Source organism: Xenopus tropicalis, chromosome 4, assembly GCF_000004195.4.
Source record: "Xenopus tropicalis strain Nigerian chromosome 4, UCB_Xtro_10.0, whole genome shotgun sequence".
Taxonomy (NCBI): domain Eukaryota; kingdom Metazoa; phylum Chordata; class Amphibia; order Anura; family Pipidae; genus Xenopus; species Xenopus tropicalis.
The window spans coordinates 90,939,234-90,956,192 of record NC_030680.2 but is presented as its reverse complement, the minus strand read 5'-3'; the positions used below and the strand labels follow the sequence as shown (position 1 = coordinate 90,956,192).

At 40.4% G+C, this 16,959-nt stretch overlaps 1 protein-coding gene across 1 annotated transcript; it reads right to left on the bottom strand.

Annotated features, from left to right (window-relative positions):
- Nucleotides 1-560: 560 nt before the first annotated feature.
- On the bottom strand, nt 561-16,896 carry LOC101732938. Its single transcript, XM_004913985.4, has 3 exons — nt 16,742-16,896; nt 4,315-4,440; nt 561-3,086 (listed from the first exon to the last, which is right to left on the bottom strand). The coding sequence occupies exons 2-3, from the start codon at nt 4,319-4,321 to the stop codon at nt 1,837-1,839; spliced, it is 1,257 nt and encodes a 418-aa protein (XP_004914042.1). The 5' UTR covers nt 4,322-4,440; nt 16,742-16,896; the 3' UTR covers nt 561-1,836.
- Between the last annotated feature and the right edge of the window lie 63 nt (nt 16,897-16,959).

The following is a 16,959-nucleotide window of genomic DNA, read 5'->3' as shown; positions in this document are numbered from 1 at the left end:
GGAAATTGGCAGTGTTGGACCCAGACATCCCACTAACTAGCTTGACTCAGAGTGCAGGTAACAGAGTGTGCTTCCCAGACACATTAGCTCTTGGCCAGTAAATCATGCAGAACTGTAGCGGTCAGCTTCAACAAGAGCATTTCTACTGTAACCCCATGCTGCCCGTATTCCACAACAAAATCATGCAGGAAGGTAGCAGAACACACACAGTCCCTAACTGTTCTGTCAACTTGTGCAATGCTTATCAATTCTGCATTTCTCACATAATGAGTAATCAGTTGCACTTCAGCATCCAAGATTACAGTGTGAAGATTCACTAGTGAGACACCTACCTGTTCAAGAAAAGGACAATACTTTGTGTGCTCCCATGCAGAAAATGGTCAGGGTATCCCCTCCCACCTCATGAATCAAAAACAAAATATTTCCCACACTCAGACACAGTGGGACCTATATCTCATAGGTCTCAGTGCCACAGCCCTTGCCACACTGATCATTAGTGATGAAAAACCTTCACAGTGAGGCGATATTATATTGTCCCAAGCAAGAAAGATATAAGGAAATCAGATAAATCGAAGTAATCAGTGTTTACTGTATACACGTGTAACATACACAAGGTAGGCTTTTTTTAAACTTTTGATTGTTCTGGTTGGTGTTGTTGATAAACAAACAGTACAAAGCAAAACAACACCACCAATAACAAAACATTCTCCTCCCTTTATTAATGCTTCTAGTGCTGCTCCTGAAAAGTAATAGAGAAATATATACAAACTTACAATCAAAAATACCCCAATCTGTGGTTGACTTTATTATTTAAAATGTTTAGTTTTGAAACTACAGGCCAGGATCTGCTAAAATTCTTTCTCCTCTCTCTTTTTGGAAGGGATTGCTTGGCTGCCTGCCAAGTCCTGGTCTAGGAAGCTCCCTACAGAGAGAGCAGAGAGCAGCACTGTGAGAGTTTTAGCAGCCCTGATCCTGGTCTGTAGCTTCAAAACTAGACCTTTTAAGAAATAAAGATGATTTACAAAAATATTTTTTCTGCAAGCGGCTGTTTAAATTCAGACAACTGTCTGAACATCTCCTTTAAAGTATTTGTTGCTTATGGTAACACCATCTCCCCAATTGAATGTTTTGATGACACACAATCAAAAACTTTTGCTTCATCTGTTTAGGCTTAAGTCTTTGCCAGCTAGATTCAAACATTTTTTTTATCCAGTTGAATATACACTTCCGTATCTTTGTGTGGTAGGTATACCTTCACACCTACAGACAACAAATAGACAACATTTTTTTATAATGCAGATTGCAGACTAAGGGATAGCTGGTAGCTTCTGTTAAAGTGTCATCTTTGGTTCAATTGTGTTTAAGTATGTAAGGCATTTCCATGGATAAACTATTGTGTTAAAATATTTGTACTTTCTGACATCATAGCCTGTGAAACTGAAAGGCCCTGCTGCTACAGAAACCCTTACAATTTATTTAAGGACATCTTTACTTAAATAGAACTTCACCTTTTTGGTAGGCTTCCTTACAACTGAAGCTTATTTGTGCTGCACACTGAACTTAATCTAAGCATTGGGTCTAGCCAGCTTTAACCATAAAGAAATTTTCCAAAATAAATATCTTTACAAACATTTATAAGATCATGGAAATATATAATAATACTTGTACATTTTGATAACAAACAAAAAATCTTCAGTATTCTCCTCTGTCTAGTAGTCATCACAGGAATATAGAAAGCCAGTTGCTTTCAGTGTACTTTTACAACTCAAGGCATTTCACCTTTTTATTAATTGTCACAGGAGCTAGCTTCCATATCAGTAGTATCAAAAGGTCCTCTCAAGAGAGGTCAACGCTCTCATAGTCACAGTGATCTGAGTCTTCCAACTCAATTCCTGGAACAAGGCTATAATAGTCTGTAGCCTGGTTCAGATAAAGCTTTTCGCGATCTGTGGAGTCCTTCATAACTTCTGTTACACTTACAGTTTCAACTTCAAGTTCATCTCCTGCTTTTATATCTATATCATCTCCCCCCTCCACAGCCAGCATTAATCCTTGGCCGTCCCTGCTAATATGACCTTCTCCTTCCACTAAGGAATCTGAAGATGTACCCAGTTTTATCTCCACCTCTTCATAAAGATCTCTGCTGCTGCCAAGTAATGCAGCAGAGGGCTTTAATAGTATTGGGTCATTCAGTTGGTTGAGATCAATCTCTCTTCTGTCCTTGAGGAACTGCTGTCGAGGCTCATAATGGTGATATTCTCCCATGTTACCAGCTCCATTGCGATCAACAGTTGCCAGACTACACTCTCTCCTTGTTTTAGAGTAACTGCCTTTCTGTCTACGACAGCAGACATACCAACACATGAATCCTAAGACAAGTAGGAGTGGGATGCATATTAGCACAACAGTTAAGCTATGGGACCTGCAGATGTTACTCCTTTGAATATTTATAATCTGTAATCCAATAACATCTCTTGGAGAGGAGCAAATTAGTTCTTCTAAAACCCTACTGCCATTGCTGCCATGGAGAATGGGTTCAAGGTGGTCATACAGGGCACAGGTACATTCCAGACTGTTATTGTGGAAACCAAGCACAGAGAGGGAAGGTCTAATTATGATGGGTGAGATTGAAGTTAAATTGTTGTAGCTGAGATCTATCTCCTCTACGTTGTTAGAAACTAGCAAAAAGTTTGTTGGAAGTCGGCCAAGCTGATTATAGCCAAGGTTCAAAACCCTTAAGTTGGGGGCATTGCTCAAAAATCCACTTGGTAGCTCTTTGAGATGGTTGTGATCTATATACAGCTTCTCGATGTTTGTTAACCTTCTCCCTTCTTCTAAATCTATGATATTTTTAATTCCAGAGTAAGAAAGGTCAAGAACCCGCAAGCTTGATATTGTAGTAAAATTATTCCAGTCAATTGTATCCACAGAAATGCTGAGGTTCAGGCAACAAGGCTCAGAATTCAGAGTGGGCGAGTCAGATAAACTTTCCAGCAAAATGCAGCTACATGTGCTGCCTGCAATTCCTTTAGCAAGCGTCCCCACCACTATCAGCAAAAGAAAGCCAGTTCTTGCACATTGGTGTCCTTAAATAGAAGAATAAATATATATATTAGTTTTTCATAGTATGCAGTACATTGTGAAGCACAGGAATCGAAGCTCCTAAGGATTTTTTTATTTTTAAGTGCAGTTGTTGTGAAAAAGAACATTTAAGAAAAACTTCAAAAATATGGACATTTTTTCTAAGATTAAATCAATTAAAAATTGAGTATTGTTATTAAAATAAGCAAGTAACTCTTCAGTATACCCTTCACAGTGATCTGCCCCTCTTCATACAGGAGTTGGGAGTCAGTGTTTGATGGACAGTGAGCTCTAATACATTACTGGTGTCAGGGCTGCCATTAAGAAACTTTGGGACCCCTAATGCACACAAGCATGTAGTACCAACATTTTAGGCCAGGTTTCTTGTGTGCACTGCACAAACGATCGACTAGCAGTAAGGTAGGTTTTGCTAAAAAAATAGGTTGAATTTGATGGGGGTTTTTTCAACCACACCTACTATGATACAAACTCATAATCATTTTACAGAAAAGCAGACGTAACTATAGAGGAAATTGACCCAAAAACTATAGTCTAAGGGGCAGATTAACTAAAACTCTAACATTTCACATTTTTTATTTTTAAAAATTCGAAAAAACCCATTTCCATGAATATCTCACATTTACTAAAAAGTCTAAACTGAAGAAGTCTGCGTGAGATAAGTTGCAAAAAAAGTAATGAAGATCCCACATGTTTCAACTTGTTGCATGAAAACCATCATTGTTGTGGCAAAAACCAGTGTAAAAAATTCGAAACCTCCGACATTTCGAAGCAACAGAAGGATCTTCCAGGAAAGGCAAGAGACATCTACAATTGACTTCTACAAATCAGAGCAAATTTTGGCTGTCAAATTTTTAAACTTTTAGCCATTTGAACACATAGTAAATCTTGAAAAAGTAACAATTTTTTTTTCATGACCTTTAGTGCTAAAAGTCCAAATTAGTAAATGGCCCCCTCAGTGTTTATAGAAAACTAAGTTCACTAATGAAACCATGTGCCACACAAGTAATATACCTGTTCCATCTCAATGAACTTTTACTCTGGTGTCAAACTGGCCTGCAGACTAATATCCTGTATTGGGCCTATAGTGGCATCCTATTTCATAAATATACTTCAGTATGTGTGTCCATGTGATATTATAACTATGTTGTAATTGTTGCAGAAATTTCTGTCTGTGTGATTTTTTTATCATTCATTTCTTGTACATTTACTTACCAGACATATTGTGAATTTGGTGACCACCAATAGCTATAGCGTAGAATCCAGGTTGCTAGTAATGTTTGCACTGAAAATAAGGCCTCCAGCTGATCAGTATATTTGGCATTATGAATAGGGTTGTTCCTGAAAAAATATAAAAATCAAAAACAATCAAAACTTAAACATAGAATAAACATGGTTTGCTAGAAACACAAGTATGTAGTTGATTTACATAATGCTAAGTATTTTAACATTTACATATGTATTTGAGATCTCTTGTACTGCATACAGAATTCTACATTCTCTACCATACTAAAAATGATCTTAAAAGTGAAACACCCATTTAAAGGAAGCCATACTTAAATGAATTATATAAAATGGATTTTGCCTTTAAAGGAAAAATTTATTTTTCTTTTATAACCAATAAATACTTATAGAGATCAAGGTTACAGCCTTACCTCTGTAGCACTTTCAAAAACTGTAATGAAAGTGTCTGGTAGCCAGTTGATCATTATATGGAATGTAGGGTGTGGCTCAATGTGTGACCAAAGGTAAGAACAAAATACATTCTATGTGTGGGTAGATAAAGCTCATAACTCCAGATCCTATGGGAGTTTGGAAGGTAGCTGTGTGTATTACAGGTCCTCCCCTCCCGTTGCTACTCAGCTACAACCCCACAGAACTGCTTGGCAGTAAATGTTCACATTTCAGGCACATTTCTTGCATTTTTTAAGTGCCTATCATATCAGTTTTCCGTTGTCTTTTCCCATTGCAATAAAATGCCTTAAAAAGGCTTATTAGAGCAAATACCACATCTAGTGTTTGAACAACTTGTTTCTAGGGTAGCAATTAAGAAATAATAATAAGAAATAATAATAAATCAAGCTATCACTGATTGCACAGATTCCTGTTTTTCATTTACTTTTCTTATGAGCTAGAAATTCTGTGTCTGAATATAATACACAAAGGCATAGATTACAAATTGTTTGCAAAAATATCACTTTGTAATTGTCAGTATAACTCATTTATCAGCATAGATGCTAAAACTCACAGGACTGGTCAGTAAACATTTTACTAACAGTTTAAAAAAATCTGATGTTCTATGAATATCTGCACTGGTGCAATTCAGTGGGTTCAGGGGACCCGGGGGCCTAGACAGTGGGGTCTGCTTCCTCTTATATTATGCTCGACCACAATTATAGGCACAGTGTTACTTGTATGCTCTCCAATAATTTTAACTGATCACCTTTGCTTTGCCGTTGTTCTGTGCACAATGGTTAACTACACTACAAACTGCACAATCTGTCCCAGTTATATGTCAAGATGTTTATACAGTATATATATGTAGGGACCATAGGGTTAAGCTCCCTATGGCTTTATCCCCTACCTCTTCATATGTCTATTGTTATTGGGTAATAACCCCTGTACTTAAGTTACAGTTCTAATACTATTCCCTATAGGTCTAGTCAGGTTGACCACTCCCCTTGCAGCCTCATATAGTGTCTAGCAAGGAGGTGTGACTTCCTCTTTGGCTGCCTGTCTGCTTTCCATCAAAAGCTCCACTGAGCCTGAAGGCAGACATAGGCCCCAGTAAGCCACTTTCATTTGATAAAAAGTCGGGGACAGGGCCCTGTGAATGAGGTAAAGTTAGTCTCAGGACTTACTTAGAAAGAGCAGCTGTCGCTCCAACATAGGAGAATTTAGTGTGTTTAGCATACCCCAGGCTCTGTCTGCCTTGCTGTAGGGACCACAGTTCAGACACAGGTATCAGGCTAGTATTTACCCCTGATCCACCGTTGGCTGTAAGGATCCGGTCCAGTAAAGGGTATTCAACCTTGGGACTCCTGCTAGTTCTCCACAAAGAGTCTCCATTGAGGTGCTACGCTGTCTCTATACCTTACAACTACTATTACCAACTGTACCAATCTACCTCAACTGCTGTGAGTATTTACTGATCCCTATGATATTAACATCTGTCTTGGACAATAAAGAGTTAACTAGTTCATCTGCAAGAGCTCCTGGCGTCCTATTACTTAACACACTACACAGTACCTGTGGGAGTTGTAGTACAACAACATTGTGAAAGTATCCTTCCACTTAGCGAAGTCCCACTCCTAGGAAAGGGGGTCGCATGTAACACATGCTCTACCCTATTCTAGTCTGGATTAACCCCTTCTTAGCCTAACAACTGTTACATATATATATATATATATATATAGCCTATATGCCGCAATATTATGCCTAGGTACATTACCAGCCTGTCTGCTTTGCCAGACTTTTATGCCCAATGTTACATTAAGTCTTGGTACAGGTATATACCCAGAGTTACAGTACAAATACACTTGTATGTTCTGTCATAGTTAATGGGATATAGTGAGTTTACAGGAATTTAGTGTATTTAATAATAAAGAAAACATTGGTTAATCATAAAATGTTTGTTTATTTGCAACACTGCAACATATTACAAGCAAAATGCAGCTTGTCACAAATAGAACAGGTGTAATGTGAGCTGAGGGTCCCCATCACACCTTGCCCACCAGCCCAGGATAAATATGATGTGCTTAACAATTGCAAGACTGTTCATGAACAGTTTTGGTTTCCCATTTCTTTGAGGTGACATGATATATAAGACTAGCCATAAAGCAGTGACAGGATTTCAAATGGTCACTATACCAGCAGAAAAGAGGTCAGTATATGTTTTGTATTATTTGTATGCGTTTGTATGCGTTTTATATACAGTATATTATGTATATTTATAAAGCTATGATGATCCCAAAGCATTGATCAGCGCTGTACTGCTAATGGGGGAATGAACAACAAAAAAGTTAAAAAAATAAATAATATATACAGTGTAGTATTTTTGATTTAAGAGTTAGTTACCCTTGTGCAGATAAAATAAAATGTGTCCAAATATTTCTATTTAATGTTACACGGAGATCAGAAAAAAGGTTCCAAGCAATATGAAAAAGTCAGTGTTGTGAACTCATCCTCATAGATAGGGTGTGCATTCATCAGGTCTTCATTCGGATAAAATGCTCCTCACAAGCTATCAGTTTTTTTTGCCCCTTAAGGTGGCCATACACGGGCCGACTATAGCTGCCGATATCGGTCCCTTGGACCGATTCGGCAGCTAATCGGCCCGTGTATGGGGTGAGCAGATCGGCCTGGCCGACCGATATCTGACCTGAAATTGGCCAGATCTCGATCGGCCAGGTTAGAAAATCTGGTCGGATCGGGGACCGCATCGGCTCGTTGATGCGGTCCCCGATCCGACTGCCCCATTGCCGCCCACATAATCCGATCGTCTGGCCCCAGGGCCAAACGATCGGATTATTATTTTTTTTACCTAAATGGTCCCCGATATCGCCCACCCGTAGGTGGGGATATCGGGGGAAGATCCGCTCGCTTGGCGACATCGCCAAGCGAGCGGATCTGCTCGTGTATGGCCACCTTTACTGGTAAACTTACTTCCTGAGGTCTAACAATAGGGTTAAAACAAAGGAAGATTGCCTATAGTGTAAAAAACTATTTGCTAAAAGATGTAAAAGTAATGCACTTACAATTGTGTTTTAAAGGACATGTTAACCCTACCATGTACAGAATTCTCGGGACCTGGGGCTTTCCGTATAATGGATCTTTTCGTAATTTGGATCTCCATGCCTTATGTCTACTAAAAAATAATTTATACATCATTTAAACCCACTTGGATTAATTATATCTTAGTTGGAATCAAAAAGGTCCTGTTTTATTATTACAGAGAAAAAGGAAATCATTTTTAAAAATTACAATTATTTTCTTATAATGGAGTCTATGGGAGATGGCCTTTCCGTAATTCGGAACTTTCTGGATAACAGGTTTCCGGATAAGGGATCCCATACATGTATATATGTTTTGCACATCTCCCCTGCCCAAAACACACCATTTGTACTGCATATATCTCCTTTGTTCGCCAGCCCCTCTTACACATATTCAGTGACATTTACATCTGCAAACAGCACATGTACAGTGCGCTATAAAGTTCATTAAATGATGAATGCAGGCTTACACACACAGAAGTTACTGCTTGAATGGCCCCCTGTAATGGTTAAACTGAGCTCAGGAGAAGAGATTAGGAGAAAAAAATATGCTTCTCCAGCAGAGTGCCCAACTAGAGCAGAGTTTCTTTGAAACCAGCATCTCTTCATTGGCTGCTACACTGGAGGCTGTGTTTGGTAACCTGAAATGATAACAACTGGGCATGCTCAGTAAGACTGAGCCAAAGTCAATTCTTAAGGGAGGGGGCCGAGGGGGTTAGAGGAAGAGAAGGAATCCTAATTGACTAAGGGGATGATGCTGCAGCCTTACTCAACCTATAAAAAACAGCAATAAGTGATGTGCAGGCCAATTTGGTTGTGGGTGAAGAAGGGACACGTAAGGGTCAGCACACGTAAGGATTTTAAAGAGGCAGTTCACAAATTAATTTTTTGGGGGGGAATTTACATGTCTTTTAAAAACAATTAATTCACAGTTCAGGGCTGGGTGGTTGGATGTTAATTTTGAAGGGATCCGGTGCCTCCCTCTCTTACTGAAGAATGCAGAAGGGGGTAACATTCCTATATATTTTCCTTGGGCACACTCTGTATGAACGGATACGTGAAGAAAGTTGGTACCACTAGGTAACTTCTATATTTGATTTGCCAAATATAATAGAATGCACTTTTTGCTCCCAGTAAATAATTTACTATTTCCACAAACCCCACCATTAGCAAATCCAACCAAACCCAATCTTGCAGAAGATAAGAAACCATGTAATCTGTGTTGCCTGTGGCTCTAGCAATATAGAGAGAATCAGAGAGAGAGACAAAGAGACAAGCAGTGTCTTATGTTCTGAAGTCACACCATTAAATAATATTTCAATATAGTTTAGTATATTATTGTTAAATTTACAGAGGTTTACAAACATCAAAAGCAACAAAGGAAAGGTATACTTCCAGCATGTCTGTCAATGGCTATTTGTAACACAGCACTACTAATGCTGCAAAACTGGTTTTGAATAAAGAGTCAGTCAGACAGGCGGCTGCTGGGTTTCACTAGAGCAGTTGTGGGCAGCCTTATTGGGACTGGCTGCTAGAATGTTCATAGGCGCTGCCTGACTCACGCAGCTTGCCTGGCAAACAGAGCTACTTACACATGAATGAATGAAGTTACACTGGCACTTGCACACTTGTTCATCTCAGTCTAAGTTTTAGTTTGGAATTCAGCTGAATCTCAGAACTTCATAGAATTTAATAGATGTGCAAATTTGCAGCAAAATGCAAATTTTTGATTTTTATACATTTTTATATAGAAATAAAGGTTTGGATATGGCTGGATATTTTCCAAAAAGTAGAGGATTAAATATTCAGTATAATCCAAAAATGAATCCCTACTCATGTTGCCTTCCCCCAATTATATTTCAATTTATGAAGCCCTTTGTTTTGTCTTCTGCCCCTTTAGGGTAGAATTGGGTAATGGTGAGGGGTAGATTTGTTGCCCACAGCAAAATCTGGGCTGCCGTGGGTGACAAATCCCCTCTGAATGCTTTTTTTACCGACGATAAAGTTTGCTTGCAAGATATCAAGCATGTAGAGCGATGCCAAAACGAAGTGCCATGTATGTTTTGTCACCTGAAATTGACTTTATTGGTGCTGGGGAAGCATTCATGAGAAATACGCAGCACTTCATTTTCCAAAGTTTCCTTGCAAAGAAAACTCCTGACATTTAGGGGATATTTGCCCCCCACAGTAGCCCAGATTTAACAGCGGGCAACTAATCTCTGCATTTGCCAGCACCCTTGGGGTACTTCCACGCAGGAAGATAGGTCACCCATGACAAATCTACACTATCACAGGGAACTAATCCCCCCACAATGCTTTGCCACTGGCAGTGAAGTGAATAGCTGGTGGGAAAACATATATGGCACTTCATCTCCTAATGTACCAGTACTGTTAGGCAGGGGGGCACTGCTGCCGTGAAAGTTATCAGGGGTGGCAATCATCTGCTCCTGGTAACTTTAAGAGCCGTATTTCCAGTTTTCAATTGCACTCTCTGTACTAGCGGTGTGGACCCCCCTGGACCTCCACTGGCGCAAGAAAAGGTGAGTGCAGTGGGGCGTGGGTGGGCAGCATCGCAGGAGCTGCCTCAAAGTCAAACACAGGGCCCTTAGGGTACTGGTACATAGGGAGATTAGGCACCCATGATAAATCTACTCTGCTATGGGTGACTAATCTCCCCAAAATGCTTTCCCACCAGCAATAATGTGAATTTCCCTTGGGAAAACATACACAGGGCTTTTTTTCCCCAACGTCGACCAAAGTTTCCTCACAGGGAAACTTCAGGCGACTTCGGGCATAAAAGCATTTTTAAGAAGGTGATTAATCTCCACATGTCCCAGTACCCTAAGGGTGAAGACAAATGGGGCTATTAGTTGCGGCGACTAATCTCCGTGCACAAATATATAAGTCGTTGTGTGCAAAATGTACCGCGCAGGACTAGTTGACTTTTGCAGTGGGTGAGTCACTGCAACTGGATTTTAAAAATCGCATTGACTAATCACCCTGTTTGTCTTCGTCCTTAGACTGTTAACTTTCATTAAACCAAGACATAGGTATAGATTCAAGTCGATAGTAAAAGATACTGAGATATCAAGCCAGTGAGTTTCATCTTAGTGGAAAATAGCATCACAAATCATTAGCAAGGAGGGGTACTGCAAGAAACTGCTTACAAACTGTTCTAGTCATATCCTCTATTCTGATGGACAGTTATAGCAAACTGAAAGGAAGCCATGATTTCCGTTCCATGACAAAAAGTTAGGAACCAATGTCAATCTATTTTTTAGTGCTGAACAAAGTAGAGGAAGAATGATCAAAACAATAGGAAATATGGCTCTGTTTGGAAGACTGCAATCTGAAGGGAAAAGAATATGTGAAAGGAAATTGCTAAGGGCATAAGGGCATAGTATAAAGTTAGTTGAAAAGCCTGTATTGGGATAGTATTGAAGGAAGATAAATAGGAACAAGAACAGTGAGAAAAAAGGGCAAGATAAATATAAGTGGATTTAGATTTTAGTTTGGATTTATTGGGTGGTTATTAAGTGCCAACTCTTTTTGAAATAATTTCTAAGCACTTTATGGATTAGTCTGGAGGAGGGCAGCTAATATAATCACTATCATTAAATATTGATATTATATGTACGTATTTCGTATTTACTCACTAGTGTGTTGCGATCCGAAAGTCACAAAATTTTCGTACCGAACAACAGCGGTAAAACCTTTCCGATTTTTTCGTGCAAACGTCCGAAAAAGTCGTGCGGCGTACGAAAAAGTCGTGCGGCGTACGAAAAAGTCGTGCGGACGCCAAAAAAATCTGCGAAAATATGCTCGGAGCGTTCGCATGAACGCTTGAGCGTTCGTGCTTTTGTAAATGTGCCCCTAAGTGTAGCTAACTAAGCTTGTACTCACGAGTGTCTGTTCTTGCATTCCCCTGTGGTGGATCCTTCCTGTGTTCCACTGTAGGGGAACGCAGGAACAGACATAGCCCATTCTTCCCTATCATGGTGTACTCAAACAGGCGCAGTGTGCAGCATTACACCTGCGTTTTGGCACTTACGTGCACCTGTGTGAGAAAACCACAACAGGGAAAAACGGGCTGTGTTCGCAGGGTGAAACGCCCATCTGTACAAGCCCTAAAACTAGCCAGTTTATGAGCTAGGAAACATACAATGTGGCAGCAATTAGTTCTTTTCAGGGCAATATATTACAGTACTGGTGTCCTTCTATGAGCTTTAAAAGGTATCAGTACTAAGATTTCCTGCCTCCCCAACATTGTTTACACCTCATATTCAGGCTGTAAGCCCCTGCATTGGTCACACCTGTTGTTCACGCCCGTACAGGCCCTGCATTGTTCACACCTGTAAGCCCTGCCTTGTTCACATCTGTAAGACCTCAGACTTTGAGCACCCACATGGTTTACCTGTTCGCACCTCAGACAGACTGTACTGCAGTACAAACTCTTAATCCTGGAGTGGTCATGCAGTACCAATGTATGTACTACAGTACAAATTCTTCATCTTCCCTACTCTGCCTGTCCTACTCTACCCTGCCTGTGTGTGCCATACTCTGCCTGCTCTATGCTGCCTGTGTGGGATATACTCTGCCTGCCCTTCTCTACCCTGCCTGTGTGTGTCATACTCTGCCTGCCCTATGCTGCCTTTGTGTGCCATGCTCTGCCTGCCCTACACTGCCTTTGTGTGCCATACTCTGCCTGCCCTATGCTGCCTGTGTGTGCCATACTTTGCCTACCCTATGCTGCCTTTGTGTGCCATGCTCTGCCTGCCCTACCCTGCCTGTGTATGCCACACTCTGCCTGCCCTATGCTGCCTTTGTGTGCCATGCTCTGCCTGGCCTACACTGCCTGTGTGTGCCATACTCTGCCTGCCCTATGCTGCCTTTCTGTACCATGCTCTGCCTGCCCTACACTGCCTGTGTGTGTCATGCTCTGCCTGCCCTATGCTGCCTGTGTGTGCCATACTCTGCCTGCCCTACTGTACCCTGCCGGTGTATACTGCCTACACTGCCTTTGTGTGCCATACTCTGCCTGCCCTATGCTGCCTGTGTGTACCATACTCTGCCTACCCTATGCTGCCTTTGTGTGCCATGCTCAGCCTACCCTTCACTGCCTGTGTGTACAATGCTCTGCCTGCCCTACCCTGCCTGTGTATGCCACACTCTGCCTGCCCTATGCTGCATTTGTGTGCCATGCTCTGCCTGGCCTACACTGCCTGTGTGTGCCATACTCTGCCTACCCTTCACTCCCTGTGTGTGTCATACTCTGTCTGCCCTATGCTACCTGTGTGCCATACTCTGCCTGCCCTATGCTGCCTGTGGGAGGTGAACCTGGTTGGGGTTTGTTGTGGGAGTTCACAAGCATTGTGATGGGTGATACACTATCCCTGCAGTGAGCACCAACCATTTTTTTTTTTGTGTGTGCTACTACCATTAATGTCAGTATGTACTTAAAAGCTCTTAAGTGTGAATTGAAGTGGGTGTGGTTTAAAAAAGGGATTGGTCAATACTGGCTTCCATTATTGGCTCTCCATCTCGTAGGTCTGAAAATTCCAGCCCTTGGTACCACAGCACTGTTTTAGAGCAATTTAGTCACAGTAGATACCCATCTTATTACCCCTCCTAGGGATGAAGTTAGTTTCCGTAAAAAGGCATCACCCCACAGGTTGAGGAAATTGAAAATTGGCCGCACAGACTTACTTTTATTCTGTATTGCTTCCACAGCTAAGCTCTCTGCACTAGAAATGCTGAATCTCCACTTACACACACCCCCACCTAAGGCAAGGTTTTTAGATTGACCCATGGCAAGAGTAAAACTGGGATCAGCACCAAAGCCTGACTGTTCAAACTGATCTGTTTGGTCACACAAGCACAGATGGTCATACAATTCATTTACTAATCTAAAATTGATTAAACTTTTTGCTTGTGGCCAACTTTACAACACTGGCCATATGTTGTTTAGAAGCGTTTAATGAAAATCTTCATAAAACTGACAAAAAATAAAAAATATAATAAACTTTGAAAAAATGGATACAACTCAATCTTTACAATTGAAGTTGAATTTAGTACACAGGAAGTCATGGCTAGTGTTAAAGGAGAACTTAACCCTAAAAATGAATGTGGATAGAAATGCCATATTTTATGTACTGACATTATTGCACCAACCTAAAGGTTCAGCATCTCTATAGCAATAATGATCCAGGCCTTCAAACACAGGAGCTGTTTTTGAAATTTTGTTTTGTTTTGATGCTACATGGTTGATTATTAAATTCTGATGCCAATCGCATTGGTTTCTGAACTGCAATGTAATAAGAATCTGCATTATTTACTAATCAGTCTTATATTGTGACATTTATATTCTATATATACAGTATACTGTGATTTGGTCCCTAAGCCCATTAACTGAGAGCAGCACAGAGCATGTGCAGTAAATCAGTAGAAAAAAAGATGGGGGCTACTGGGGGCATCTTTGGGGAACAAAAGCCCAAAAAATAATGTGCAGGATTTTTACTCTTTATCTCTAGTTAAGCGTTAGTTCTCCTTTAACCCTTTGTAGTAATGTGCTGCATTCTGGTGTTTGAGAAAACACAAATTATATTAGTGATGTTTAACCAGTGTAATCAGCTCTAAAGAAGTAGTTCCGCTTACGAAAACATATTGTATACCGCAAATAATTCTTTTTTCAGTTGCTTTCTATTTTTTTTTTAAGTTTTAAAATTGATTGATTTAATTTCCCCCTCTCGTCTTTGCCAGTTGCAGCTCATTAAAACAGACTGCTGTTATAATTTGATATATGAGCAACAGCAGAATCTTTAGCCCCTACTGAGCATGCTCCCCAAGCTTAACTAAAACCTGTAACACAACAACTGATACATTAATTGCTGTATTTTTTATGCTGCTGATAAATGTATTAACAAAAAAGATTAGAAAGTCATTTTACAGAGCACTTATGAGGAAAGGAAAAGGGAAGCAAATGGTACAGGATAGGAAGCATGAGAAAAAAAATATTATTTTTGCTGTACTATTTAAAAATTATGTTTTGTGAAAGTAAACTGTCCCTTTCCTGGAATGTTATCTTGTTACGGGTTAAATATGAGTAACTAAGAGAAGGATATCTCCATGGAGCCCAGATAAACAGCTCTGCACTGTTTGTGATGCTCCCAGGGAATGGCTACTTCCTGCATCCAGAATTTACTGGCTGGGGTGATCACAGCTCTGAACTGTATGTTGTTGATTAACCTTGCCTCTCCCTGCAGTGTCAATTTTCTAACCAAATGAAATATACCAAATTTTTACCAAACTTTTATTGTATGAAAACTAATGTTGTTTTGTTTTATTCAGTATTTTGTGCTTTTGCACTGTTAACAGAACTGCAACCAATCGGAGCAGCAGAAATTCATGAATATCAGAGCAATAAAAGTCAATATTTCACTTTAAACCCTTTAGTGCCACATATCCTACAAACAATCTGAAAACCTGACGGCCATCACTGTACATTTTACTTTTCTGGTTTCCTATTTGATGGTTAAGCACTATGCATTGTCTGGAAACACGTGGCATAGCAAGATTGCAAGAGTGCAATGAAGAAAGGGGTTAAATGGAAGACTTCCCTGTTAATAAATGTTTACTTTGTCCCTCTTTCACTACAAATTGTCAGTAGAGCTTATAGGACATTCAGCCCAAAGAACATATTTGTATTTACCAATACAAGTAGGAGATGCCATACTGCTGGTAAAATTCAAAATTGATTCATAAATCAGCATCATATTCCCTAGTGCTGTACAGAAATTGGATGCTGGCCCAGATTTGTGGTAAAGCCACAAAGACCTGGGCCTAGGGCAGCATAAATTTAGGGGCTGCATGCCACCCAGCAAGTAAAATTTGCTCAAATGCGGAGCACTGGGTACGGGACACACAAAAAACTTCAGCGCAACCTTTCCCCAGTGCTCTGTATATGAGCGAAAATGATGCACATGCGCAATCCTGGGCAGGGGCCGAGAATGGGGAAATCCAGCGCTGATTGGATGTATACACTGAACAAACAAATGACATATAAAAATACAACCTATGCAAGAGGGTCCTACCTATAAAAGCTTGCAATCTAAAAGTAAAAAGGGGTATAAGACACACATTACATGCTATTCCTACTCCATATGAACCTTTGCCACCAACTCAACACAAACAAATCCTAAAGCACTGCAGCGTTACATTGACTAACACTAAGCGGCAGATTTATCAAAATGTGAGTTTAGAGCTTAATACATTAATACTCACCTACGTTCTATTAATTCCTATGGGGTTTATAAACCGCAGTTGAGTTTTTATATATTAAGCTCTAAACTCGCATTTTGATAAATCTGCCCCTAACTGGATATATACATATACATGGGTGATAATTGATATGATTTTCTAAAATACTACTCTGTGTAGTAACGCATAGCAACCACTCTGCAATCTGCTGTGACAGATCTGCAGTGAGAAGCATAAAAACTTGTGATGTCTAGTTGCTGTAGTTTACTTCCCTGTGTAAAGCTGCACCACACAATGCCCACTCCTCTATACAGGCTCCAGCAATTCATGCCATGCAGTACACTGGGGCAGCGCATACCAGTGGGCTTCATACATCTGCTCCAACTTTTCAGGTTAGAGATGTGAAGAATACGAGAGTACCTAAAGAAAATCCAGTACTTCTTTCGTGAGGATATTGTGCATCTGTCTCTCTACAAACTGTTACATCTGAATAATATTTTATTTTAGATATTTTAGGGTAATAAATGCTGAATTTAGAAAGTAATATCCCACACCCAGCCAGCCAATGACTTCCATCAAGTCCAATGCCTCTTACCGTCGGTCCCATTTCTTACCTTGTCACCTAGGAAAGGGACTGACTCCAGCTCTTCGCTCCCAGTTCCTGAAGCTGTCAAGAAATCCAGTGTAGGAGGCTACAATGAGCGGGGATAGGGACAGGGGCTGGGTGTGATTGAGGAGGAGGAGGGGGAGGAGGGAAAGCCTTGGCTGAGAGTTGTGGAAGGCAGTACTGTGGCCTTCGCCCTCCCCAGACTGTAGAACAAGGTAAAGGGAG